Here is a 26,568-nt window from a genome sequence, read left to right on the forward strand (position 1 = left end):
GTTGATAGAATACACAACTCTTGATCTCGGGGTTGTGAGCTCTAGCTACTCATTGGGTGTAAAGATTACTTAAAAATAAAATCCTAATAAAAAAGACATTTATAGAATAGTGAAGAAAAAAAATCTATCACTAGCCAAAATTCTCCTGAAGCACTGCATATTACATTTTATTCTCATTTGAAATCTGGAGGAAAAACTGATACCACACACACAGCATAACCTCTCCTTTCCCTTCATCCAGATTGTTGAACAGATGCCCATGGAGGCTGTGGGTCAAAGATCCTTTATCTAATCTACTGCTGGGTCATATAGAAGACTGTACATACAGAACAGTGGAAACCTCCACAGAAACAAATTCACATAGTATAAAGGTTAAAACTATGGACAAAACCTTGGATACTGAGCCCCCTTCCTGCTATTGCACACTTTGCTGCATTAAAAAGACCCCAGACCCAGTCACTTTCAAAATCAGCTTTAAAATACTGTGGTTTACAAAACAAAAAAGATGGGGGGAGGCCTATCTTGCTAGAAAACAAGTCATATTAGGTTAGGACAAGTGTGACAATATTCAAATATGTATACATATCTCTATTGAAGGGTACCTGGAGAACATCAGTGCCCTTGTGTAGTTTCAAGGGGTTCAGCCTTTAATTAAATGCCAAGAACTCAGGGCAAAGACAAAGGTATTGCTAAAACACTCAGCTACTAGTGGTGCCAAATAATGAGCACTATGAAGTCTTCTACGCAAGAAACATGGCTGGCCAAGGCCTGAAGAACCAGCTACTACCCTCCAGTTGGGAGTTCTGGCCCTTACTGTAGAGGAACAAGCAGAGCTGGTTCAGTGTCTGTTTGCCCTGACAATATGGGCCTCATCCTAGAAGGAGCTGTGGGGCCCTGCATGCAGAAGCATCTGGAACTACCAAAGAAAATGAGACATATTAGTTTACTCTTGGCCAGACCTTATCTCTAACTTTGTTTAGTGGTCATAACACTGAACCACAAGTTGGGCACCTCTGAATTATAATGCAGCTCTTCTAATCCTACTTGCTAAGAGTAACTCCCTCTGCTGGGCAGACACAGCACTTCAATCAACTCTTTCCTATACTATTTGTGTATGCCATTCACCAGTACCACACTAAGTTAAGCCCTTTTTTAAGGTCTGGCTCATTAGTTTGCACAGGAAAGGTACTCAAAACATCAGACAAGTCTGACTGTTACGAAGTCAGCTAAGGGCAATGTGAAACTAGAAAACATGAAAGGAGGTGCCAAGAGAGGTCATTAAAGGAAGAACAGGGGAACAGCTGTGATTCATAATAAGATACTCAGTGTCCCTTCAGACAGCTCCGGCATGGCAGTATATCATGCCAAACTGGTATATCATTTCACCAAGGCCAGGGCCCCATGCTGGCAGAGAGCCTCACCCTTTAGCCAGAAGCCTTGCTTGTATGGCAGGAACAGGCACTCTGCCTCCCTTATTGCCACCCCTACAGCTGGCCAATGACCACCCAAGGGCTTCCCACCACTCACCCTGTGGCGGTGGGCCTCCAGGATGTTCCTTCTGTGTCGCTGTCACCCACCTGCCAATAACCCCGACCAACATTTATGGGTGTTTCAACCCTGCCTGCCTAATGGGAAAACAATGGACCAGAGTTAACCACAGGGCATATGTAGGATGGCACTTGTGGCAAGAGACCCAGAGTACCAACCATCTTGGAGTCCTTCATGTCACCAGGACAATCAACAAGCAGATCTGGCCCATGGAGCTCGCTGGGCCACAGGGACAAGCAGCTGGGGAAGTCTGAACTTCATGATTTACCACCCACTGGGCTGGAAAACACCTTGATTTCCCCAGAGGAGAAGCCATGGCAGCAGCCAAGATAGGAAAGGAGAAGACAGGTAGCTGTGAAGGTTGAAATTTGTGAAGCCTCATTCTGTAGGGCTTTCTCATAGGCAGGGAGTGAGGGGATGAGGAAACTGCAGGAGACAGCATCAGGGAAAAGTGGACTCTTTTTATTTTTTTATGTTTCTTTATTTATTTTGAGAAAGAGTGCACAAGAAGGAGAGGGCAGAGAGAGAGAGGGAGAGAGAGAAAGAATGCCAAGCAGGCTCCGCGCTGCCAGGAAAGAACCCGACGCAGGGCTCGAAGTCATGTAAGACCACGACCTGAGCTGAAATCAAGAGTCAGACGCTTAACCGACTGAGACACCCAGGCACCCTGAGAAGAGTATTCTTAAGTGCTTGGATGGAGGGGCAGGCACATGGGTCAGGTCAAACCTGATGCTGACCAAGGGCACCTGAGAATCACTTCCTCAGTTTCCAGAGGCTCCAGCAGGGTCCCAGGCCCTCCTCTTCATAGGGACCCCACAGAAAGCAGAAGAGAAGGTTCTAATTACTTCCTTTCTCATTCAAATTGTACTTCTCATTCTTCACATTTCTCCAGAGTGTGCTCACACAATTTTATTCAGCTTTTATCACATTTATTTTCCATATACATCAACAGAAGCTAAGTCATTTCTACTCCCAGTGGCTATCACACACTGGTAATTCAGGGTTAAAAGCTTGGCAGACCACTCATCCTCTGTCCTTCCTTTGTCTCACTGGGAAACAGTACAGCTCACAGGCTTGTTAAGTTGGGAAATGCACAGGAAGCATTCAGTGATGCGCCTAATCTGCACCAAGTACTCACTTAATATTTGATACTGTCCTCATCATGCTGTGATTCTATGATGGGCTGCCTAGCCATCCCCTTTTGCTGTCCATGTAGGTTACTTCCAGCTTTTCATTACTATGAAAAGCACTGCTATACGTATCTGTCAACATTACCTTCCTTATAATCTTCTGGGGTTATGTCTCCTAAAGTGGACTTACCTAGCTAAAACAAATAACTCTTTGTAAAGGTGTTTCCAGATTAATTTTCCCTGATTTGTAATGAAGCCACACTGATGACCATTCTCTCCCTTTTCCCACTGTGAAACTTCTGGTCAGTGAAGACAGGATGACTGAGTCCACAAGGAGAGGCAAGGTAACTATGGGGCTAAGAATGTTCACATTTGCTTTTGAAAAACCATCATAAATGAAGAATTCCCATTCTGTGTACAGATTCCTTTTCCATGTTCTATCTTGTCTTCTTAGGAGCTCACTTGTGATGGGATGATGAGAACTAGGAAGTACCCAAGTCTTTTGGAAAGGCTACTCCATAACCTAACCAGGATAAGCACTCTGGTATGCCAATGCCCAGAGCCACATTCAACCTTGTGACTCTGAGGCATGAGTCTGTTATCACATGACTAATCTGTGAAGCCCAGGCATTTGTAAATAGTGTATTAAAAACATCCTGGAGTGAAACAGGTGTTAGTAAATTGCACTTGAACTTAAGACAACCCTATACACCATCAAGTTGTTTGTTTACATATCCTCAATGGGGTTAAAAAATCAATTCATCACTGGTGGTGTTAAGCTGTAAATTCCAGCATTTTAGGAAGAACAGTTGTGTTTTTCACCTTCCAAGTCATATTGCTTGACCTAAGAATGAAGTAAAGCAAGATACAAAAACCTGACTAAAGTCTTTTGATCCTATTCTGCAGTTAGGCCCCATTTTTAGTACACCTGTTAAGATCTGGGATAATTTGTGCCAATAGTTAGCTCTTCTCTTGCTTTCCTTAAGTTGAATGACTTAGAATCCCCCTCCCCATAGTATTCCCCAAAGCTTTTAACACTCTTTCCCCTCCACCTCTGCAGCCTATGATTGGAGTCCCTCCCAGCCACTTTCCAACCACCCCATCCCAAGCTTCCCTCTTTTTAGAGGAACAGGCACAGCTTCCAGTCCCCAGTACTGTGGTACACCGAATCACAGGAGTCTACCCCCACTTATGAGTTTCAGAAACATCTCACAATAGCACGTAGTAATCAGCCTGACATGAAACTTTAGTTGTCATTCACAGTTACCTTAAGCCTCTGATTGAAAGCATCAAACAGCAGTTTGATCCCGTCCTGAGTCAGGTTAAGGATGAGGTCATGGCTTAGAGGAGACTGCAAAACAAAAATAAAACACTCAACAACTTACTCAACAGCACCTACCAAAAACTCACAAGTCTAAATGCAATGCACAGAGAATATGTAAGTGCAGACAGCCCCTCCCTGGCCCAACTAACAAACTGTTGTGTGAATGCAGTGTCTGCTACTTCCAGCCTGAAGCTGCTGCTTCCTAACACTGGCTGAAAAGAGACTCCTTCTTCTAGGCTGTGAGAAATAATACCTGGGGGAAAGGGCCAAAATTATGTGAGTATGTAGGCCATTTTCTTTTGAGGGTCAGGGTCCACATCTACAGCATGGGTTTCCCTGTCAAACCTAGAGAGCAGTCAATGAGGAACGCAGGCCATGTAAAAAGGTCTAGTCAGGACCCAAACTTGGCAGGTAATGTTCAATGCATGTCAGCTGAACCTATGTCCATTTGTTCCCAAGGTTGTCTGTACCATCTACAGAAAACATATCCTATACTTTGACTGCTTCAGGCCATATTCCAGGACAAAGAAATACTTTGTGACGTTTATGTATGAGATGATACTCTTATTCCTTCCTTCCTTCCCCTCACCATCCCATATCACATGTGCTTCTTTCTGTAAAGCCCAAATCTAAGATCTAAGGAGTCGTATTTCTACATTTGCCCCTTCTAAGTCCTGGGGGGAAGGGAGCAGCAGCACAAAGCAGTGAACAGAGCCGGGCTTGGGTACAGGTGAGCTGGTGACCTTAACTGACTCTCAAAACTTCTCTGAGCTGTAGTTTCTTCATGGGAATACCATCATCTCTTCCCTCTAGGGTTGTTGTGGGAACGGAGATAGTAGGTCTAGATAGTAAGGTAGAAGGCACCAAGCATAGCACTGAGCATACAACACTGTTTCGTCACATCTGTCTCACTTGCCTGCTTCTGTTCCAGTGCAATCAATTCAAGGACTCGACATCTGAAGACACTCCACAGCCCTAAACCAAGCTGCCCCGCAGAAGAAAAACACCAACATCCAAAACCCTGCCACTCCTTGAAACTGGCAGAAAGCTCTCAAATGTTTAGAGAAGTTTCTTTATAGAGCCTCCCAAGGCAGGCACAGTGAATCAAAGAAGTGTGGCTGTCAGAGACAGAACTGTAGGCTGGAAGGCCAGGTGCCATTGGTGTGGGCCTCAGTGGAAAAATTCTCTCCAGAGCCTTCTGGGATTAGCTAAGACTATCTCCTCCCTCCTACCCCACTGATCTTCACAAGGTAGCAGGCCTAGGAGGTACCACCATGCCTGGCAAACACTAGAAGAAAGAATGTTGTAATTTTCCAGTAGGTCTGTATGAATGTCTAAAACCATCAGGTCTCAAGCAAGATAATAGAATGATGAACTCTGTCCTTAGGTCACTTATTCTCAACCCAGAACACATTTCTAAGAGGGCTATTCCACAGCATTAAGCAGGATGAAGCAACCTTTTAGCATCCTTCAAGATCCTTGTTTGGAGTAGGAACAATGGGAGGATCGGAATTTTCTTACACTCTCCCCCAAGATCTGATCATTTTTCTCCCGGTACTGTTACAATTCAGGAGATAACTAGATAATTTTCAAAAGCAAGTAAATTATCCTCACAATCAATATTTTACTAGTAAATCCTAAGTATCTCTGGAATCAAAATATACATGTACTATATGGTGTGTAAGCAGGCTCTTCCAGTGATCCCAGAATTATACAGTTCTCCTTATGAAATAGTTTAGTAAAGCTGTCTGCTCCTAGTCATTCATACTTTTCCCTCTAAGAAAGATGGGACCCACTTGATATGCACATTTAACCTCCAAGGTGTGATTTGCTAGAGATAAGAAGATATTTCTGAAACATTTAATGGGGCCAAACTATTCTTTGCACTTGATGGGAAGCAAGAAGACAAATGGGAAGAAATGGAAAGGAAGGCAGAAGAGGACAGGACCCACATTTAAGAAGCACAATATCAGAGCTCTGAGAAACCATCTCCTCTTGATCCTCTTCAAAAGATTATTCTAGGGGCACCTGGGTGGCGCAGTCGGTTAAGCGTCCGACTTCAGCCAGGTCATGATCTCGCGGTCCGGGAGTTCGAGCCCCGCGTCGGGCTCTGGGCTGATGGCTCGGAGCCTGGAGCCTGTTTCCGATTCTGTGTCTCCCTCTCTCTCTGCCCCTCCCCTGTTCATGCTCTGTCTCTCTCTGTCCCAAAAAATAAATAAACGTTGAAAAAAAAAATTAAAAAAAAAAAAGATTATTCTATTACAAGGAAACAATAACCACATTACAGAAGGAGAACCAGACTGGTTATTAACTTGTCAAAAGTTGCATAGCTAAAAAATGGGAAGAACAAGGATCTGAACCAAGAACTGGACTCAAAAATCCATGTTTTCCAACTGATTCCAGCTCCTTAGAAGACATCAGGGAAAATGAGCTTAATGCTAAAACTATTTGTACCCAAAGGTCGGGACAACAGACAACAAAAGTAGTGATGGAAGATATAAACTTCATTCTTAAAAATTTGTTTAAAAAGTTTAAAGCCGGGGCACCTGGGTGGCTCAGGTGGTTAAGCATCTGACTTCGGCTCAGGTCACGATCTTGCAGCTCCTGAATTTGAGCCCCACATTGGGCTCTGTGCTGATAGCTCAGAGCCTGGAGCCTGTTTCGGATTCTGTGTCTCCCTCTCTCTCTGCCCCTCCCCCATCCACACTCTTTGCTCTATCAAAATAAAACTAAACATTAAAAAAAAAAAATTAAAGGGGCGCCTGGGTGGCTCAGTCAGTTGCACGTCCAACTCCAGCTCAGGTCATGATGTCACAGTCTGTGAGTTCGAGCCCCGTGTTGGGCTCTGTGCTGACAGCTCAGAGCCTGGAGTCTGCTTCAGATTCTGTGTCTCCCTCTCTCTCTGCCCCTCCCCTGCTCTTGTTCTGTCTCTCTCTGTCTCAAAAATAAATAAAAAAACATTAAAAAAAGAATTAAAGGGGCACCTGGGTGGCTCAGGTGGTTAAACGTCCAACTTCAGCTCAGGTCATGATCTCTTGGTTCATTGGTTCGAGCCCTACGTGGGGCTCTGTGCGGACAGAGCCTAGAGCCTACTTTGGATTCTGGGTGTCTCTCTCTCTCTGCCCCTCCCCCACTCATGCTCTCTTTCTCTCTAGAAAATAAATAAATAAACGTTAAAAAAAAATTAAGAGGCACCTGGGTGGCTCAGTCAGTTAAACATCCGACTTCGGCTCAGGTCATGATCTCATGGTTCAGAGTTCGAGCTCTGTGTTGGGCTTTGCGCTGATGGCTCAGAGCCTAAAGCCTGCTTCAGAGTCTGTGTCTCCCTCTCTCTCTGCCCCTCCCCTTCTCATGCTCTGTCTCTCTCTCAAAAATAAACATTAAAAACACTTTTAAAAAAATTACAAGTTTAAAGCCCATGTTCAATTTTATCTACTCTTGGAGCACCCAAATCTGATTTAACTGAATGTGCAGGAAGCTAAAAGCTCAAGAAGCAAACCCATTATCCCTATTTTGATGGTTGCTAATTGTCATGAGTAATTCCCTCATGGTCTAACACTGAAAGTCAGAGTAGGTTAGGGATGATCTGAGTGCAACAAAGTGGAAAAGTCAACATTCTTCACTTTATAAATGAGGAAGTACTTTGGCACTGTGGCTCAAGGCACCTTTGTCCTACTCCTAGAAGTCCCTTGTTCCGTGTTAGGTACCACAAAAATATTCAAGAACTTGCTTGGAGATTATGCATTCCCTGTCTCATGAGGACTCTTCACATGGGAACTCTTTCAGTAGGCTGGCAGAGGGGTATTGCACTGCAGAAAGTAATGTCTGGACATAGATAAGAGGCTCAACTTTGACACTAGGCAAACTGGAAAGACTCACAGAAATCTCACCTTCTTCTAGTCCACAACATTTTTCATGTCGAAAAGAAACAGTCATTTGCTTTAGGATTTGAAACTAAATGGGACAAATGGAACTAAAATAATCAAAATGGTACTTATAAGGTATCAGAAAAGACAGTGAGAACATCCTGTAGCCTAGATAGGCTCAAAACTATTCCCTGAGGTTTGTGACACATAGGACACCATAAAAGTTGCTACAAACAGCAACACACGGTCTGTGTCACAAAAGAATCATAGATTTCAGAGTTCAGTAGAAGGGAGATTGCATTTTTTTTTAATTTTTTTTTCAACGTTTATTTATTTTTGGGACAGAGAGAGACAGAGCATGAACGGGGGAGGGGCAGAGAGAGAGGGAGACACAGAATTGGAAACAGGCTCCAGGCTCTGAGCCATCAGCCCAGAGCCTGACGCGGGGCTCGAACTCCCGGACCGCGAGATCGTGACCTGGCTGAAGTCGGACGCTTAACCGACTGCGCCACCCAGGCGCCCCGGGAGATTGCATTTTTAAAGAGACAAGAAGCATCTTATTTCTAAAAGCCCATAATAAAATAGTCCCCAACTCTGCTTATAAAACCAAATACAAAAAATCCTGATGTTCAGAAAATTCTCTAGTGCTAACATATACACTCTTTCTGGAAACAGAAAAGTTCTTTGTAAGCACATGCAACATTATATTATAGGTGTTAATTCCTGGCACAACTGACCAACATTTAATAGAGACCACCATAAGTCAGATTAAAAAAAAAAAAAAAAAAGAGTAAAATATGTCCATTAATTTGGAGCCAATATTTTGATATATGATCTTATGTATCAGTTCATTCTCACCAAAGGAATGAGCTACACCTGTTTCTTTTCAAGTCTGGAGTGCTCTGCACTGCAACAACTCTGAACAGAAATGAAAGCAATCAACAAAGGCAGAAAAGACCATTTTAATCACAAAAGTAGAAGAGGCAAGCACTCTAGAAGACAAGATAGTCCCTGAGGTGACCTCCCACTGAAATGTCCCTGTCTAAGGATCAGCTAAGTCAAACACATCAAAAAACAAGTTCAGTTATCATTGCCTTTCCAAACCTGACAGCACTACATTATCAAGACCAAAAGTTTCAGAATCAAAATGTACTTGGTAACTGACCAGTGCTGGAGATTCTCCCATTCAAACACACTGACCCAGCAATTCCTGCCAGTCTGCCTCTCCCAGAGCATCAACCTCTGGAGTGACTCAACGATTAGGAATGCTACTTCAGTAAACAAATCAGCTACCACTCACCTGTTCACTGTAGAGAACCTGGACATTTTTGATGATGCGACAGTGCTTCTGAAGAATGGCTACTGCTTGAGCCAGAGGCATTCCTGAAATAAAGCAAGAACAACTGTGTGGTTACCTGGGCTATCCATTTACTGACATTTATCTTTGTACTAGACATTAGGCCCTGCAGTAAAACCTGGGGTGGGAACAGGGGCCATTAAGGTCTACAAACATATGAGTAAATGAAAGTTCAGTAAGCAGCAAAAGCTAGAATAAAGTCAGCAGCAAGTACTAAGGGAACAGTTGGGTTGTATAAGGGAAGGGAGTGAATACACAAAAAAGATTTCTGGAAATGGGAACTACTATGCTGATCCCAAGCAGAAAAGGGGCTCAGAGAAGGCAAAGTCAGCATGAACCAAAAAACAGTGAGAAAAGCACTGACTGCATGACTGTGGATATGGAGACCAAGGTTCTGGTTCTCACTCTTCCGTGAATTACATATAACCTAGGGCAGGTTCCTTCCTCTCTTTCTTTCTGGCATGTCTCCTCATCTCTCAAATGAGACTCTGCAGGAGCACATGACTTGTAAGAGCTCATTAAAAATTTTTTTTTGTTTATTGAGGAGAGAGCGAGAATTCTAAGCAGGCTCTGCACTGTCAGCACAGAATCTAATGCAGGGCTCAATCTCACAAACTGTGAGATCATGACCTGAGCTAAAACCAAGAGTCAGGCGCTTTACCGACTGAACCATCCAGGTGCCCCTGGATGTGTGATTTTTAACTTTTTATTTCTAAAATAATTAATTTTTTAATGTTTATTTTTGAGAGAGAGAGAGAGAGAGAGAGAGAGAGAGAAAGAGAGAGAGAGAGAAAGAGAGAGAGAGAGAGAGAGATGGAGGGAGGGAGGGAGGGAGTTTGGGAGAATGGGGGAGGAGCAGAGAGAGGGAGACACATAATCCAAAGCAGACTCCAGGCTCTGAGCTGTCCGCACACAGCCCAATGCGGGGCTCCAACTCATGGACTGCGAGACCATGACCTGAGCTGAAGTCAGACACCTAAGCGACTGAGCCACCCAGGTGCCCCAATTTACTTTTATTTAACTTTTTAAATGAGCCCTTAGAGGGGCACCTGGGTGGCTCAGTTGGTTAACTGTCTAACTCTTGGTTTTGGCTCAGGTCATGATCCCAAGGTTCATGAGACTGAGGCTGCTTCCAGCTCTGCAGGCTCCTGCTTAGGATTCTCTCCCTCTCTTCTCTGCCCCTCACCTGCTCACTTTCTCTCTCTCTCAAAATAAATAAATAAAATTAAAACATCACATCTACCAGAATTAATTCATTTTACTAAAGATTTCACTGGATCCTTACTTATCAACCCACAAATCCTCTAAATCTTAATACCTGATTGTTGAACTCATGGCCCATTGTAAACAAATTTATATATGCACCCAGTTTAAGAAATCCAAATGCCAACAATATCTCTAAGATCCCAGGACTCCCAGGGAATACCAAAAAGTATGTTTTCAGAGTCCATTATATTTCAAACAAGAAAAAACTCAAAGAGAGACAATCCAAAACAAAGTCTCAGACAAAATCCAAAGACTCACAGCTTTCTGAATCCAAGGACAGTATTGTGCTATTCACCACTCTCTGGATCCCCAGTACCCAGTACAGGGCTGACCACACAGTGGCTGTTGAATAAATATTTATTCAGCAGAGCTGAAGGATTATGGAGTAGGTAATAAGAGAAAGGGAGAAAGAGGGACCACCATATGACCTCAGGGAAGCACACAGTGGCTCACATTCAAGATCAGTTTACCTCTGATCTTCGGACAGATGTGCAGAAAAGAGCTTGCATACAAAGAAAAAGAAGGTTATAAAAATGCATGGTCTATCTACATTTAAACAATGATCTAACCTTGCCTTCATTTGATGGTCCATTCTATAATTTGAAGAAAGTTGGAGGACACCACACCTTAACACAGGCTCTTTCCAGCCGTCGGTAACATAGGGCTTGATACATAGTAGAAGCTTAATAAATGTTTGTTGAGAATATGAACAAGTTGGATGCATCACTCAGCTTTGCCATTCCTGAAATGGAGAAGCATCTATACTCTCCCAGAAGGAATGGGCAAACATCCATGTGGAGAAGACAGATAAGCTTGGTTATGTGCTGAGAAACAGAAGGCCACATGGTTTCTCTCACCTACATAGCACAAATCAGTTTCTCAAGAGAGGATTCTTCTCCACCTAACTACATCAAATCCCTGGCCTTGGAATCTTCAGATCCTCAGGTCTTGAGTCACCTGGGGAGAAACCCCATCTGGAGGAGACAAAGCATCTACAAGGACCAGTTGTCACACAGCTGCTGATAAAGGAAGGCTACAAAAGGCCTCTAAAGGGAACCAAACATATGTATGACAAAGACACTAGAGCACTGTCCAGTCCGAACAGAGTTACCTAGACCCAAAAAAGGGTATGGAGTGTATGTCAGCTTTATAAACTGTATACATCCTATGTATTATAGATCTCATCATTTGTCTGCTTACAACCCTTCAATGATTTCCCAATACGGGGTTATAAAACCCAAACAGCATGTCACCACCTAAAGTCCCTGAATATTCTCAATCTTATCTACCTCCATCTTTCTTTCCACTGCTCATCATGCCTCCCTTTGTTCCCAGCACATTTGTTAAGCTCTTTGCTAACTTAGGCCTCTGTGCTAGCTCAGATTCTGCTGGAATGTCCTTTCCATGGTTGGTTCCTTCTCATTCTTCAGGTCTTGACTCACATCTCACTTCCCCAATTGCCTTATCTAATGAAGCCTCCCATCCTATTTATCTATTTTTTTAAAAATTTTTAATGTTTATTTAATTTTGAGACAGAGAGAGAGAGAGAGCGTGAGCAGGGGAGGGGCAGAAAGAGAGGGAGACATAGAACTCAAAGCAGGCTCTAGGCTCCGCACCATCAGCACAGAGCACAACGTGGGGCTTGAACACACAAACCAGATCATGACCTGAGCAGAAGTTAGATGCTCAACCAACTGAGCCACCCAGATGCCCCCTGTTTATTTCTGTTAGTCTCCCCTATACCTTGAGGATAGAAACAGTGCCTGTATTACTCACTGTCATACACCTAGCACCCAATCACCATGCCTGGCACAACAGTCTGCTGAACTCTAAGTGAAAAAAAGCTATTATAGGACATGTAGGTCCTGTACCATAGACCCTGGTGACCACTCTCTCACTCTGAGCACCCTCATCTTGTCTCTACTAACACCATTCTTTCTTGCTGTTCCTCTAACTTCCCCAGATCTCTATGATGGGCAATGTTTCCTTCTGCCCACCCTTCATACACTCATCCAACCAACCACCTAGTTTCTGATTCATATCTTATTCTGCTTTATATATATATATATCTATATCTATCTATCTATCTATCTATCTATATCTATATCTATATATATATCTATATATCTGTATATCTACATAGATATCTACAAGCAAATAGGGCCACCTGGGTGGCTCAGTTGGTTAAGCATTTGACTTCAGCTCTGGTCATGATCTTACGGTTCCTGAGTCTGAGGCTGCATCGGGCTCTGTGGTGACAGCTCAGAGCCTGAAGCCTGCTTCAGATTCAGTGTCTCCCTCTCTCTCTGCCCCTTCCCTGCTTGTGTGCTCTCTCTCTCTCAAAAATAAACATTAAAAAGGCAAGTAAAAAGTTAACAGATTAAGAGACTTTTTCACCTTCTTTTCAATCTGAGTTCTCCTCTGTATTCTGGGTCTCCATACCTCTAACATCTACCCAGTCACTCAAGCCAGAAACCTCTAGATTCCTTCTCCTTCTCCACCTCCCCAAATCTAGCCTCTAACTTTCTTCCTAAACCTGTGTCTGCAACACACTTCACTAATAGATACCCTCTTTTCCAGTGGACCCAAAAGCTCCTTGATAGTGTCCCAGGCAGCTATCACGAGAAAGAATTGGGAATTTGGAGAACCCATTTTCTTCTTCCACCAGTACATCACATTCTCATTATAATACCAAACTGCTTATAGTTCCCTACACACACTATCTTTCCCAGTGTTTTGTTTTGAATTTGACTGTAAGATTTATGTTTATGGAGACACCGTAGAAGAGAAATCTGGTGGTAGAATTTCCTATTTAAAAAAAAAAATTTTTTTTTAATCTTTATTTTTGAGAGAGAGAGAGAGAGAGAGAGAGAGAGAGAGAGAGATACAGAGTGCAAGTGGGGGAGAAGCAGACAGAGAGGGAGACACAGAATCCAAAGGAGGCTCCAGGCTCTGAGCTGTCCGCACAGAGCCCGACGTGGGGCTTGAACTCACCAACTGTGAGATCATGACCCGAGCCAAAGTCGGACGCTCAGTCGGTTGAGCCACCCAGGCGCCCCTAGAATTTCCGACTTTTAAGTTTGTTTGTTTGTTTGTTTACTGAAAGACAGAGAGAGAGAGAGCGTGTGCGTGCAAGTGGGAGAGGGGCAGAGAGAGAGGGAAAGAGAGAGAATCCCAGGCAGGCTCTGTACTGCCAGTGCAGAGCCCGATATGGGGCTTGAACTCAAAAACGATGAGATCATGGGGCACCTGGGTGGTTCAGTCGGTTGGGTCATGTTCTCATAGCTAGTGAGCTCAAGTCCCACATCAGGCTTTGTGCTTACAGCTCAGAGCCTAGAGCCTGCTTCGGATTCTGTGTCTCCCTCTTTCTCTCCCTCTCCCCTGCTCATGCTCTCTCTCTCCTTCAAAAATAAATAAGCATTTAAAAAAATAAAAAATAAAAACAAAAATAAAAAACAAACCACGAAAGCATGACCTGAGCCAAAGTCAGCCACTTAACCGACTGAGCCACCCAGGTGCCCCATGGCAGATTTCTGATAGGGCTTTCCTGGTGCTCACTGGCTCCAGGAATGATATTGACTTCTGTAGTTTGATAGGAAGCCCTCCCTGAATCCCGTCAGGTCAAGTCCCTTCTCCCCTTCCAAAGCACCCTACATGACCTCTCCCTCATTTTAATAAAATGAACTATTTCTTTATCCCTTAACCCACATGAGACTAACTTCTTCAGGGCACAGGAGCATTTCTTATTCAACTTTTGATGTTAATAAGCAGAGTCCGCAGGGGTACATATGTTGCCTTCAACAGAGTAAGCCTTCAGTCTCTCTAGAACAATTCAGAGATATGCTTCCACACCAATACATTCTCCAAGTCTTACTGAAAACATTTCAAGTTTGCACTGCCTTTACTTCACCATTAGTCAAGCCACCAGTGGCATTACCAGAGAGTCCTCTTTGCCTAGGTTTGCCTTTCCCTATGTTGTTGGCATTTCCCTAATCTCCCAACATTACACAAAGGCGAGGAAGGCAGCCAAGAAGCTGGATGCAGATCCCCACTGTGATGCCAGGCAGATGATGGCAAGGGCTTGATGCATCTGCATTTGCAGAGATTCCAAAAGAAACCTAGAGACAAAGCTGAGCCCATCCTTAGAAGGGCAGAGTGGTGGGAAGCAGGGAATCCCTGTTCAGCTACCTACTTTTCATCATCTCTACCTTTCTGAGCCTGTTCCTCATCTGGGAAATGAAGATTACCTTACAGGGCTGTGGTAACTTTAGTTAAGCACTGCCTGGTTCTCTAGGAATGTAATTCTAAAGCATAGATCCACCTTAGACCTATCCCTACCTATCAGCCACAACAGCAGCTTAGATGTGTTGAGGGCTGGGAAGAAGACTGAGAGAGAGAAAAATCTTTTTTTTTTTTTTTTTTTTTAAGCTTGAGGAAGTTAAAAATGATCATCATCTCTCAGGCAGACATGATTTAAAAATGTGGATTTTTAAGATCCACAAAAGAATCATCAAGGCCAAGCTGCCTCTATGAGGTTTCCCTCAAAGTTCAATTCTGGGCCCACCGTACAGAAATGCTGTTTTTGGGGTACCTGGGTGGCTCAGTCAGTTAAGTGTCTGACTCTTGAGTTCAGCTCAGGTCATGATCTCACAATTCACGACATCGAGCCCAGTGCTGGGCTCTGTGCTGACAGCACAGAGCCTGCTTGGAATTCTCCCTCTCTTCTCTCTCTGCCCCTTCCCCCACTCGTCTGAGCACTCTCTCTCTCTCTCAAAATAAATAAATAAACATTAAAAAAAAAAAAGAAAGAAAGAAATTCTCTTCTCACTGTTGTTATTTAGACAATTTGAAAGAACTACCCTAACCCTTGATTTCTGGGAACTGACAAAGTTAGGAGTAAGGGTTAAGGTATCTAAATAGTTGACAGAAGAAACTTTGCCCTTCCACCCAGCTTTTTTTTTTTTTTTTTTTTTGAAATCCTGGTTTCAAATAATATCTTTATTTTACTTTGAGTAAACTCTGGCCCCAACATGGGGCTCGAACTCACAACTCCTGAGGTTAAGAGTTGCATGCTCTACTCATTGAGCCAACCAGGCACCCCTCAACTTTTGGCCAAGAGACTACCATAGAGATCCACAACCTAGTCACACCATCAAGTACAGTTTGAAGCTATGGTTGTGGTTCTCACTCTGGCCTGTGAAGTACTAGTATGAGAAGCTGTGAGGGAGGTTCTTTCTTAACTAGAGGCCAAACAGCAACAGCATGATGAATGGATCTGGAGGTAAATATATCACTGGCCTCCCAGTCAAATTCTTGGTGCTTCACAACAGGCCAGAGTGTTTCACACCAGCTAAAATTTGGGGAAGAACTCTGCAGGTGTGGTTTAAGTTATGAGAGAAGTTGGCTCCGACCACTCAATAAAACTGGCTCAAACCCAGAGGCTTGTAGTTCAGTTAGTTCTTGGAAACACTGAGCACAGTAGGGTCCTACCAGCATCTATCCTCCAGTTCCTCATTTATGCTATCTCCATAGATGAGTATTCCAGATTCAAGGATAAGCTATAACCCAAAGGAGTAGGTGACTCAGCCCAGTAGCCCAAATTAGTGGGACAAAAGTTCAGATCTGCACAAACAGCACCGACACCTGGTCCACACCCCTTTTTCCTAGTGCTGGATAAGTGTAAACACACACTGGACTTACTGAATGCACATACTTCTACACATAAAGGCAGCGACGTTGGGGGTAGTTAAAACTGGCCCCAAACCCCTAAAATGGCCAAACTGCATTTTATACAAACTGAACGTTACTTTCCCTGAACTCATATGTCATTCAACCTTCAACTCTCTCTGCTAAGGTCTGGGTTTAGGATTAAATCACACATCGACCACATTAAAAACAAGAAACAAGTCACAATTTCCTTTAAGATACAAACTCTTCTCACCTCCCTTGACTAGATCCCTAACACGTGATTATGGGATCTAAGCCTAGGTTCCCCCTTCCGACAAGGCAACTCACAGCCCAGAAAAGCAAAGGGAGACAGACTACTGTGGCGTTTTAGAGTGTAACTTCTTAGCTATTAAGGGTGCAAAATAGAAATAGGAAAAACAAAAGTATGGACCCTCAGATCCCAAGGAGGCATACTTGAGGTAACTACGCACAGGGAAGGAGGGCCTGGCCTTGGGTAAGTGTTTGGGGCGTGTCCACCATTGTTATTATTACTACCTTACCACTGCCCCAGGAGGAGCCCTGCTGAGGCCTGAGGCGAGGGCATCTAGGCCAGGCTGAGCGACAGACTGGTGGGTCTGGCCGGTAGGAGCAGGTAAGTTAGTGCCTGGAGCCCAAAGAGCTGTGAGGACGGAAAAGACGAGGAGCCGCGGGCGCAGGGGAATAAGAGGCAGAGACCAGAGGCAGGAAGGGCCTGGAGAGAAGAAAGAAGCATAGTCCTGAGGTAGAACCCCACACTCACCCAGCGTGAATTCCCATTGCTCGTTTCCCAGAGAGCGCTCCGGCACCACCTCCAGATCCAGCATTGGTTCAGTTCGCCGGGCCGAGGCGGCCTCCCTGCAGCAACGCAGACGGGACCGAAACTGAGGAGACAAAGCAGCGACTAACCCGCCGGCTCTGCCGGCGTGGCTCTCTACCTGCTCCTCGACCGCCGGCGGCACTAACCCAATACTACACCTCAGCTCAGCTCAGCTCAGCTCGGCTCACCGGCAGCAGCCTCGGCGGCAGGGGCAGCGGCGGTAGCCGGAGCGTCTGCGGCAAAACTGGCGTGCCAGCCGTAAAGCGTGGCGGGGGCGGGGCTAAGGCGAGATTTCAATCGCGGGGTCGGGGGAAGGAGCCCAAGGCGGAGTCGCGCATGCGCAAAATGCTGTGAAAGTCGCATAGTGGCGTGAGGGAGGCCAAACAGTACGACGCGGAAGGGTGTGTGCTTGCATAACGAGGGACCCCGTACTCCGTGAACCCCCACATCTGCACACCACACCATACACGTTTTACACGTCTGCACAAAGATGTGCACGCCACGCAACAAACAAATGTGACGTGGTTATACGACATCTGTCTGCTGTCTACACGTATGTCCTACTGATACTGGGCGCAAAAGGCGACTTCTGAGGGTGCAACGTCTGAGGCCCAGCGGGGAGGGAGGACACGGACTTCAAAGTGAGTGCGTAGTGTGCTTGAGTGTTTGGGTAGGGGCAGGGAGGTGGGGTAGAGGGTTGAGGGGGGAGGAGCTAGGCCAGACCTCCCATTGACCTAGTGCAGATGTACACAGCCTCCTGGGGCCGGTATCCAGAGGTCGTTGGCAGCAGCTCAGACTCTAGCCAGAGCCAGCTTTGCCGTCAATGCTGTGTGGTCTTGACCAAACCTCTGGTGCCCTTTTTGCTTCATTCTCCTCATCTATAGGTCGGAGGAGGGGCTCCTCTAGCCTGTTGAACCTGAGCTTTTGGTCCATGACCTGGGGCACTCAAAAACTACAAGGCAATCACGACCTCTTGTAAAGCTAAATCTTCATGGAAGCAGACTCTGGATTCTCACAACCACCCTGAGATGTCAGATTATACCTCACTTTACAAGCGAAAAAAATGAGGCACAGAGAAGTCAATGGCCTTGTGATGCTAGGCGGTAGAACCCGAGTTCTTTACATTACACTGCCCTTCGAGGAAGAATTTTAGCAGAGTAGAGAATGACATGCTAAATTCTCAAACTGGCTTGGTAGGAATGTAACTTGGGAGACTCCATCAAAACTTGAAGTCACTGCTGCTGGCATTAAAACAACACGGAGAAGGATGTCCATTGCAGCATCATATGCCAAAACAATATAACTGAGTCATTGAGATGTACATCAGTAGGGAAGTGGCTAACTAAACTGTGATATAAATATACACACACACACACACATATATATATATATACACACACACATATATATATGTACATATATATATATGTACATATATATATGTACATATATATATGTGTGTGTATATATATATATAAAAGAATGCGTTTAAAATTCAGAAGTATGTTATATCCCTGTATGCTGATTTAGAAGGAGCTGTAAGAGAAAAAAGCCAGGTGTAAACTGTACTAGTATGTAAAAACAAATAAAAGAAACATTGGTCATACCAAAAAGAACATTCCTGGAAAGATAAACAAAAATTATCAATAATACCTAATACAGGGAGAGGCTCAGGGTTAAGGGGGACATTTACGTCTTACCATGCATGGCAAACATTAAAGATGTAGATAGGCTATGAGGCACCTTGGTGGCTCGATTAAGTGTCTGACTCTTAATTTTGGCTCAGGCCATGCTCTCACAGTTTGTGAGTTCGGGCCCAGAGTATGGGCTGATGGCATGGAGCCTGCTTGGGATTCTCTGCTCCTCCCCAGCTCTCTCTCTCAAAATAAATAACTTTTTTTAAAAAAAGATGTAGATAGTTTGGATTATATGTGGATAGGATACGTTTAGGAAAGGTTAGTTGGGTGGCTGGCCTAGAATAGCATGGGAATAGACCTAGAAAAAACTTCTGGCATTGGTGAGGATTAATCTTAGTCAATCTAAAATGTTTGAATTGAAATAAAATCCAACCTAAGACTTGTTCTTATATTAAAAAACTACTTGGAGGGATTTATTTTTGGTGAACAAAGAGGGGTGGGGCAGGTCGTGAGGGGTGTGGGAAAGACAGAGGCAGAGAAAGCCACATGGATGACAACATGAAAAAGATTTTTAGTCTGGAGAATCCAAGTTACAGGAAGAACAAGGGCAGGGAAGCCCCTAAGAAATTTCCTATCGGGGTGATAGGCAGATAGGTTTCTGTGAACAATGTCAGTCAACAACAAATGATTATCTTTGCTCATTGTGTTATCCCCAAACCTTTGGCTTAAGTGCGATCTACCTAGGTTTTTGTCAGGGGTGGGAGTGACAGTTCTGGGATGGTGATCTGGGAGGAGGCCATTGTTCAGAGCCTGGTACACGGCTCGGAAGTATGAGGGGCCTCAGGGGAGTAGGCCAACTTGGGAGAATGTCAGCAACTGCCATTCCCATCACTGAGGGTGAGGATGTTCAGATATATTGAACTGGCTGCTGGTGGACCACTAAGAGGGAGCACAGGTGGTATTTCAACAGTTTAAGCTGGGCAAGCAGGGACTGTCTCAGTTTAGAAAATAGATGTGAAAATTAATAAAAGGAAACTTGTTTAGAATGGAGACAGGGGCCCAGCAGGGGGAGCTCTCACATCCAACCCCTGATGGTCAAATGCAGACCCAAGGAGACCAGACGTACCTTGTAAATCCATATTACTTTACTATTTTACTAACCAAGCAGGTAGAAGGAAGGTTTCCTCCTCTCTGGGCAATAGCTTAGCCAATAAGAAACTGTCACAACTAATGAAATTTTAGGAATTTTAGGGCAACACAACCAGCCTGATAAGAAAAACTGGGAAAATTGTCAGAACTGTACATTTTCTCAGGTTTGAAATGTCTCCACGCCCACTAAGCTACCCCTAAAGTCTCTACTGGGTCACTATATGATCAATAGGACTTCGTGCTTCTACTCTGCTCTCCAATCAACCAAAATGAGCTTTTTTTTTTTTTTTTTAATTTTTTTTTTTTTCAACGTTTATTTATTTTTGGGACAGAGAGAGACAGAGCATGAACGGGGGAGGGGCAGAGAGAGAGGGAGACACAGAATCGGAAACAGGCTCCAGGCTCTGAGCCATCAGCCCAGAGCCTGACGCGGGCCTCGAACTCACAGACCGCAAGATCGTGACCTGGCTGAAGTCAGACGCTCAACCGACTGCGCCACCCAGGCGCCCCGTAAATGAGCTTTTTTAAGAGTCCATTCCCTCAAGCTCACAACCTCTTAGTGGTTTCCTGTTTGCCTGTGGGAACAGCCTCAGTGTTTTAACATGGCTTAAAGGTCCATTCAGCACTGCTTGTGATCTTCCCCCTGGCCTATACTGACCCTTTCAGATTTATCTCATGGCTGCAGCCTCCTTCATTTCCATGTTTCAGCTCAACTGCTCATAGTTTCTCAAACTTACCATACTCTTGCCTCGCTGCCTGTAATACTTTTGTCACCTCTTTGCTAATGTAATGTCTTCCATTCTTGAGATTTCAGGTCTAAGTCTAAAGGAAACCTTTTTTGACCACCTAGACCAGGTTCGATGTACCACATAACAGTCAGTGCTTGCAGTGTAACTTAAATGTTACTGCTTTTGGGGGCATCTGAATGGCTCAGTCGGTTACATGTCTGACTCTTGTTGATCTTAGCTCAGGTCAAGATCTCATGGTTTGTGAGTTCAAGCCCCACATCAGCTCTGTGTGACAGAGTGAAGCCTGCTTGAGATTCTCTTTCTCCCTCTCTCTACTTGTGCTCACGAGTTCTCTTTCTCAAAATAAGTAAACATTAAAAAAAAAAGTTACCGCTTTTGGTCAGTTTTGAGCTTTGCTGTAGGTTTTCGAACGGAACTATGATACATTTTAGGCACTAGATACTCATTTTCCCCCCAATAATCCTAGCAAGTAGTCATACTTTAATATTTTTTTAAAAAACAGTAAGCCTTTCCTTTTTTATATTAAACTGACTTTTTTTGGTTGTATGATCTATGTTCATCTCACAATTTTTATATTGATGTGAACCAATATATGCAATTAAAAACCTCCTAGTAGCCACATTAAAAAAAGATAAAATTACTATCTTTAGCCCAATACATCAAATATCAATATACCCCGTATACAAAAGCATGATCATTTATATGTAATCAAAATAAAAAGAGTGAAATATCTTACTTTTTTTGGTACTAGATCTTTGCTATCTGGTATTGTTAGCAGCGTGTATCAACTCTGACACTAAATTTTCAAAGGCTAAAGTGTAATAGTCCCCTAAAACAAAGTTTTAAGAGAAAAAATATTTTATATTGCCTCAGTTTTTACATTTAAATAAAAAATTAAAATCAGATCCAGGAGCACCTGAGTGACTCAGTCAGTTAAGTGTCTGACTCTTGGTTTTGGCTCAGGTCATGATCTTACTTTGTGGGATAGAGCCCTTCATCGGGCTCTATGCTGACAGCATGGGACATGCTTGGGATTCTCTCTGCCCCTCCCCCACTCATACTCCCTCTCTCTCAATAAACATTAAAAACAAAAACACATCCAGGAGTTCCAGCTACAAGATCAAGCATCACCTTAGCTCTCCCACTTAAAACCCCCTTCCCTCAAAACTTTCTCTGATTGGCTCCCTTATTTAGGTCCCAGCAAAAATGTTACTTCCTGACACATCTTCTCTTCCCACCCTAATTCTGCCTTTGTATGACCTAATCACCATTTATACCATGATGCTATTTTAGTTTATTCACAGCCATCTATCACCTTATCATTTAACTAATTACTAATTGTTCCTCTGCTCCAGCAGATGTAAACTTCATTAAAGAGGAACTTTGTCCATTTTATTCATCTCTAGAAAACTGCCTGGCACATAGTTGGCTTACAATAAATACTTGTCAAATAAAAAAAATAAACATTAAAAAATAAGTTCCTTGGTTGTACTAGCCCCGTTTCAGCCGTTCTATAGCCACACGTGGCTAGTAGCTACCATACTGGAGACACTGTGGATAGAGATTATCTTCTCTAATCAAAGATTTCTCTTTGTCTTTTCTACTCACATTTCCTAATGTTTCTGAAACCTGAATAAGGCCAATGATGACCCTAAGTTGCTGAAATTAATTCTGAGAGTTAACTAATACAGCAACTGTTTAAAAAGTATCCTATATTTTAAAAAGCCAAACTATGGGGCCCCTGGGTAGCTCCGTCTGTTGAGCATCTGACTTCGGCTCAGGTCATGATCTTGCAGTTTACGAGTTCAAGCCCCGTGTCAGGCTCTGTGATGACAGCTCAGAACGTGGAGTCTGCTTCAGATTTGGTGTCTCCCTCTCTCTCTGCCCCTCCCCTGCTCACACACACTCTCTCTAAATTAAAAACATAAAAAAAAAAAAAAAGCCAAACTACCATTTTCACCCACAATCCCATCCCCCATTTGTAATTTTTTAGCCTAGACACATTTTTGGAATGCTATATATGTATATGTGGTAGTGCTCTAAGAGAACTATTGCTATCTAATCATGCCTTCAAATCTGCTTGCAAGACTGAAATATTTGGGAGATCAAAACACCAATGTTGTCTTGTAATACCCAATTATACACACACACACACACACACACACACACACACACACACACACACACACGGCAGTGTGGCTGTGGTGGTTTAAAAATATGTCCACAAACTCTCACTATACCACCTTTGAAGAGAGATGAAGCTTAATACTCCTCCATTTGAGTTGTGGGCCTGACCTAGTGACTCACTTCTAACATAGAATATGGCACTCCAAGATTAGGTTATTAAAAAGACTGGCTTTCATCTTGAATCACTAGCTCCATGGAAATCAAACTGCTAAGCTGTGAGCTGTCCTATGGAGACACTCACATGGCAAGGAACGGAAGGAGGTCTCTATTCCAAAACCTAGCAAGAAATCAAGGGCTTTCACCCAATGGTGTCTCAGAAACTGAGGCCAGGCAATGAGTGGGCTTGGAAGGGGATTCTTCAGCCACAGGCAAGCCTGGAGATGACTGTAGCCTGGGCTGAAAACTTGACTCTAACTTCAGAAGAGACCAGAGATCAGGCAACTGAACTTCGCTTCTTCCAGCTTTTTTTTTTTTTTTTTTTTTTTTGAGAGTACACAAGTGGGAAAGAAGGGCAGAGGGAGAGAGAGATATAGAAAGATAGAAAATCCTAAACAGGCTCTATGCTGAGCATGGGGGTGGGAGGGGGGGAGGCTCAATCCCACAACCCTAGACTCATGACCTGAGCCAAAATCAAGAGTCAGATGCTCAACCAACTGAGCCCCCCAGGCTCCCCTGCTTCTTTCAGATTTCTAACCCATAGAAACTGAGATGATGGTTATTGTTTTAGGCTGCTAGGATTTGGAGTAATGTTTTATGCAGCAATGGATAATTCATACAAGGGCTTATAACTTGAAAATGTTCCCCACTGACAAATAAAACATAAATCAATTAAGATACTTATTTTCCCAAGTAACCCAAAACTGGCATATCCAAATACCCAGTTCTAGAGATGATATACTTACTAAAACCATGATGCTACTGCTCAATTTTTGAAATTAACCCTCATTATTCTTTGGAATTTTCCTTAATGGTACCAGTTCATCATTTGTATTTGTTATTTGCAGCAAATCTGGTGGTGAATAATGAATTGTTTCATTATGAATCAAGCTTAAGGCATGCTTCTAAAGTGAAAGGCTGGTGTAGGAAAAATGCCAAGAAAAGTCCTAAGCTGGGGCGCCTGTGTGGTTCAGTTGGTTAAGTGTCTGACTTCAGTTCAGATCATCATCTCACAGTCTGTGGGTATGAGCTCCACGTCGGGCTCTGTGCTTACAGCTTGGTGCTTGGAGCCCACTTTGGATTCTGTGTTTCCCTCTCTCTCCCTGGCCCTCCCCGGCTCACGCTCTCTCTCAAAAATAAACATAAAAAAAAAAAAGTCCTAAGTATGGTTGATACAACACCAGCACAATCAAACTGTGTATTCCTACAATGACTACCTTGAATAATGGTACTAATCTGAATGTGTAATTTTTGAAATTCTTCCTCTCCTGCAAGGTCAGTACTTCATAGTTGTATCTCATAGGATGGGTATATCAAACCACATTTTTAAAAAACCATAATATACATTGGGCACTTAGTATTCTTCGTGATAATTCTATTAAAGGCTTTCTTTGAAATCAGTGGAAATGACCACTAGATGCCACTGTTGTTAAGGTTAAAAAAAAAAAAAAAAAAAAAAAAGGGATGAAAGAACATTTCAGAAACAACCTAAGTCAATTTTCATGTCATAATGAGCACCAGAACAGAAATTGTTGGATAATGTCAATGAAGAGCCAAGAACTTTTTTTCACTACACATAAGTTTATTGTGAAAGTAAATTAAACATACAAACATACAATATGGCTAATGGTGGCAAAAGCAATCTGGCAGCTTAAGGCAAGTTTTAATGGAGATGAATTTAGAAAAGATGATGCAATGATGTAATTTTGTTTAAATATAGATCATGGAAAAATATCAAATTGCATCAATAACTTAATAAAAGTTTTCAAAGCCTGCACTACTGGAGAAAAAGGGCTTATGATCTTAATGCCAGCATTAAGACAGATGGAAACAGCACTGTGCTAAATGACAGGAAGAGTCGAATATTTACAGAAGGGTGGCAATATGAACATTTAATAACATTTGATCTTAGTTACCGGTGGAATGAAAGCCCTTAGCTAGAAGCAGTAGAGGAAAATGTACCATCACCATCATGTTATTAAAAAAATTAAGTGCAGAAGTCAAAAAACCAAGGAGCTCTGTGATAAAGTAACCTTAAAACACCACTTTAAGGGCCACTTAAAAGGTGATTCCCTCAGGGGAAATTAGGGCACTGAGTGTGTAAACATGTGAACTGCACAACACCAAATACCAACCAAATTCATTCATAGTACTTAGTTACACAAGATCAGCATGGTCCGTTATGATGCATTATTGTTTATAACAATTTAAACACACTCCTTACCATGCATGACTTCAAATATATAACAAATATTTTTATTCTGAGATACAGGATATGTTTATGAATCATAAGACCTATATACAACAAAAGTCACACCTCCCTCATCAATCAAGTGTGTGTGTGTGTGTGTGTGTGTGTGTGTGTGTGTGTGTGTGTGTTTTAAATGCGATGACCTTATTCATACTTCAGTTCCTTTTCTGAATTGACCATGTCAGTTTCTCACTCTTTAAAATAATGCCATTCTATTACGATAAAATATATTTTTGCAAAAATTCAGAAATGTAGTAACATTTAATGAATGTGACCATGAAAAATATTTGTAAGGAGGTTCCAAATGACTTAGCACTTTTTTCCAGTCTTGTATTAAAAAAAAAAAAAAAGTTGCATTCAATTTGATAGTGAGCCTATTTTAAAAATATTCTTATACTAATTCATCTCAAAAGGTTCTATTAATAGTTCTTCTGGAAAATACCATATATATAACCTGTGAGGTTTTTCCCAGAATAATTAATGAAGAAAATGTATCCTCTGCACAGATGAACATTTTCTAAGACTAATCTTTCATCACCCAGCATTGTTTTTACAAAAGCATGCATTATAAAATACACATAAAAGCAGCTATCTTAAACATGATTTTAATACAATATTACCTTGGTAGCTGATTCATCACTGTCTCCAGTTTAATATGCTGTTACATACATGAAGGAGCTCCAGTATCCCTTTTCTGATTGACTTAAAAAAAAATCCCTGAATAAAACAGAAGCCAGCCTGTGACTTCTTTAGGCATTTCAGTAGAGTATTACCATCTATGGAGAGTATCTCCACACAAACTCATGATTACAGAACAGAATGTAAAACAGATCTGGGGCAGATTAGAGTTAATACCAATTAAAATTTTTTATGTTTAAGGAGGAAAGAAAAAGGAGCTGATTATCAACATTTAAAAGGATACTGCAACTTTAACAACTGTAAACTTTGTGTTAAAAGGCTGTGGCAGACAGCTCTATGCTACTAGGTCTTTAGCTTGTAAATAATGCAAACACATCAGCAGTTTTAAAATGCCATAGACTATAAAAACACAGAAACAAAACAAATAACCAAGAATGTCTATCTAAAATGAAGCTGTGTAACCAACACATCTAAAATTCCAAAAATAATTAGAACAACCAATTAGGGGGAAAAACCCTCTGAAAAAATTTTAATTTCTTAACTTGTTTTTAAATGACATAAACTTTTAAATTAAAATGGAGGAAAAGAGCTTTACAAGTGGATAGTTTCAACTCATTTAAAATAATGCCAACAAGGTAAGCTTGCATAGAAAAAAATGTCAAATTACTGGCTACATGCATACAAAATTAGAAATGCAGGTATTATAATCATAGTGCAAAACCATGGCAGTTTGTGATGTCTTGTTACTGCCTAAGGTTGAGAAATAGACTGCGGTACCTCCAGTTA

General features: G+C 42.7%; 1 protein-coding gene across 3 annotated transcripts in view; it reads right to left on the bottom strand.

Moving 5' to 3' along the window:
- PHAF1 (phagosome assembly factor 1) overlaps positions 1–17,273 on the bottom strand; it is a 30,571-nt gene extending 13,298 nt beyond the window's left edge. Inside the window, exons 1-4 of one of the 3 annotated variants that reach the window (XM_047835098.1) lie at positions 17,203–17,273; positions 16,958–17,078; positions 9,169–9,251; positions 3,946–4,029 (exon numbers count right to left, since the gene is read on the bottom strand). In XM_047835098.1, the coding sequence (XP_047691054.1) occupies positions 3,946–4,029; positions 9,169–9,251; positions 16,958–17,021 (231 nt within the window). In that variant the 5' untranslated portion in view covers positions 17,022–17,078; positions 17,203–17,273. Of the gene's footprint in view, positions 1–3,945; positions 4,030–9,168; positions 9,252–16,957; positions 17,079–17,172 lie in introns of all 3 variants that reach the window. The other 2 variants (XM_047835097.1, XM_047835099.1) reach the window with 2 other exon arrangements.
- Between the last annotated feature and the right edge of the window lie 9,295 nt (positions 17,274–26,568).

This window comes from Prionailurus viverrinus, chromosome E2, assembly GCF_022837055.1.
Source record: "Prionailurus viverrinus isolate Anna chromosome E2, UM_Priviv_1.0, whole genome shotgun sequence".
NCBI classification, from domain to species: domain Eukaryota; kingdom Metazoa; phylum Chordata; class Mammalia; order Carnivora; family Felidae; genus Prionailurus; species Prionailurus viverrinus.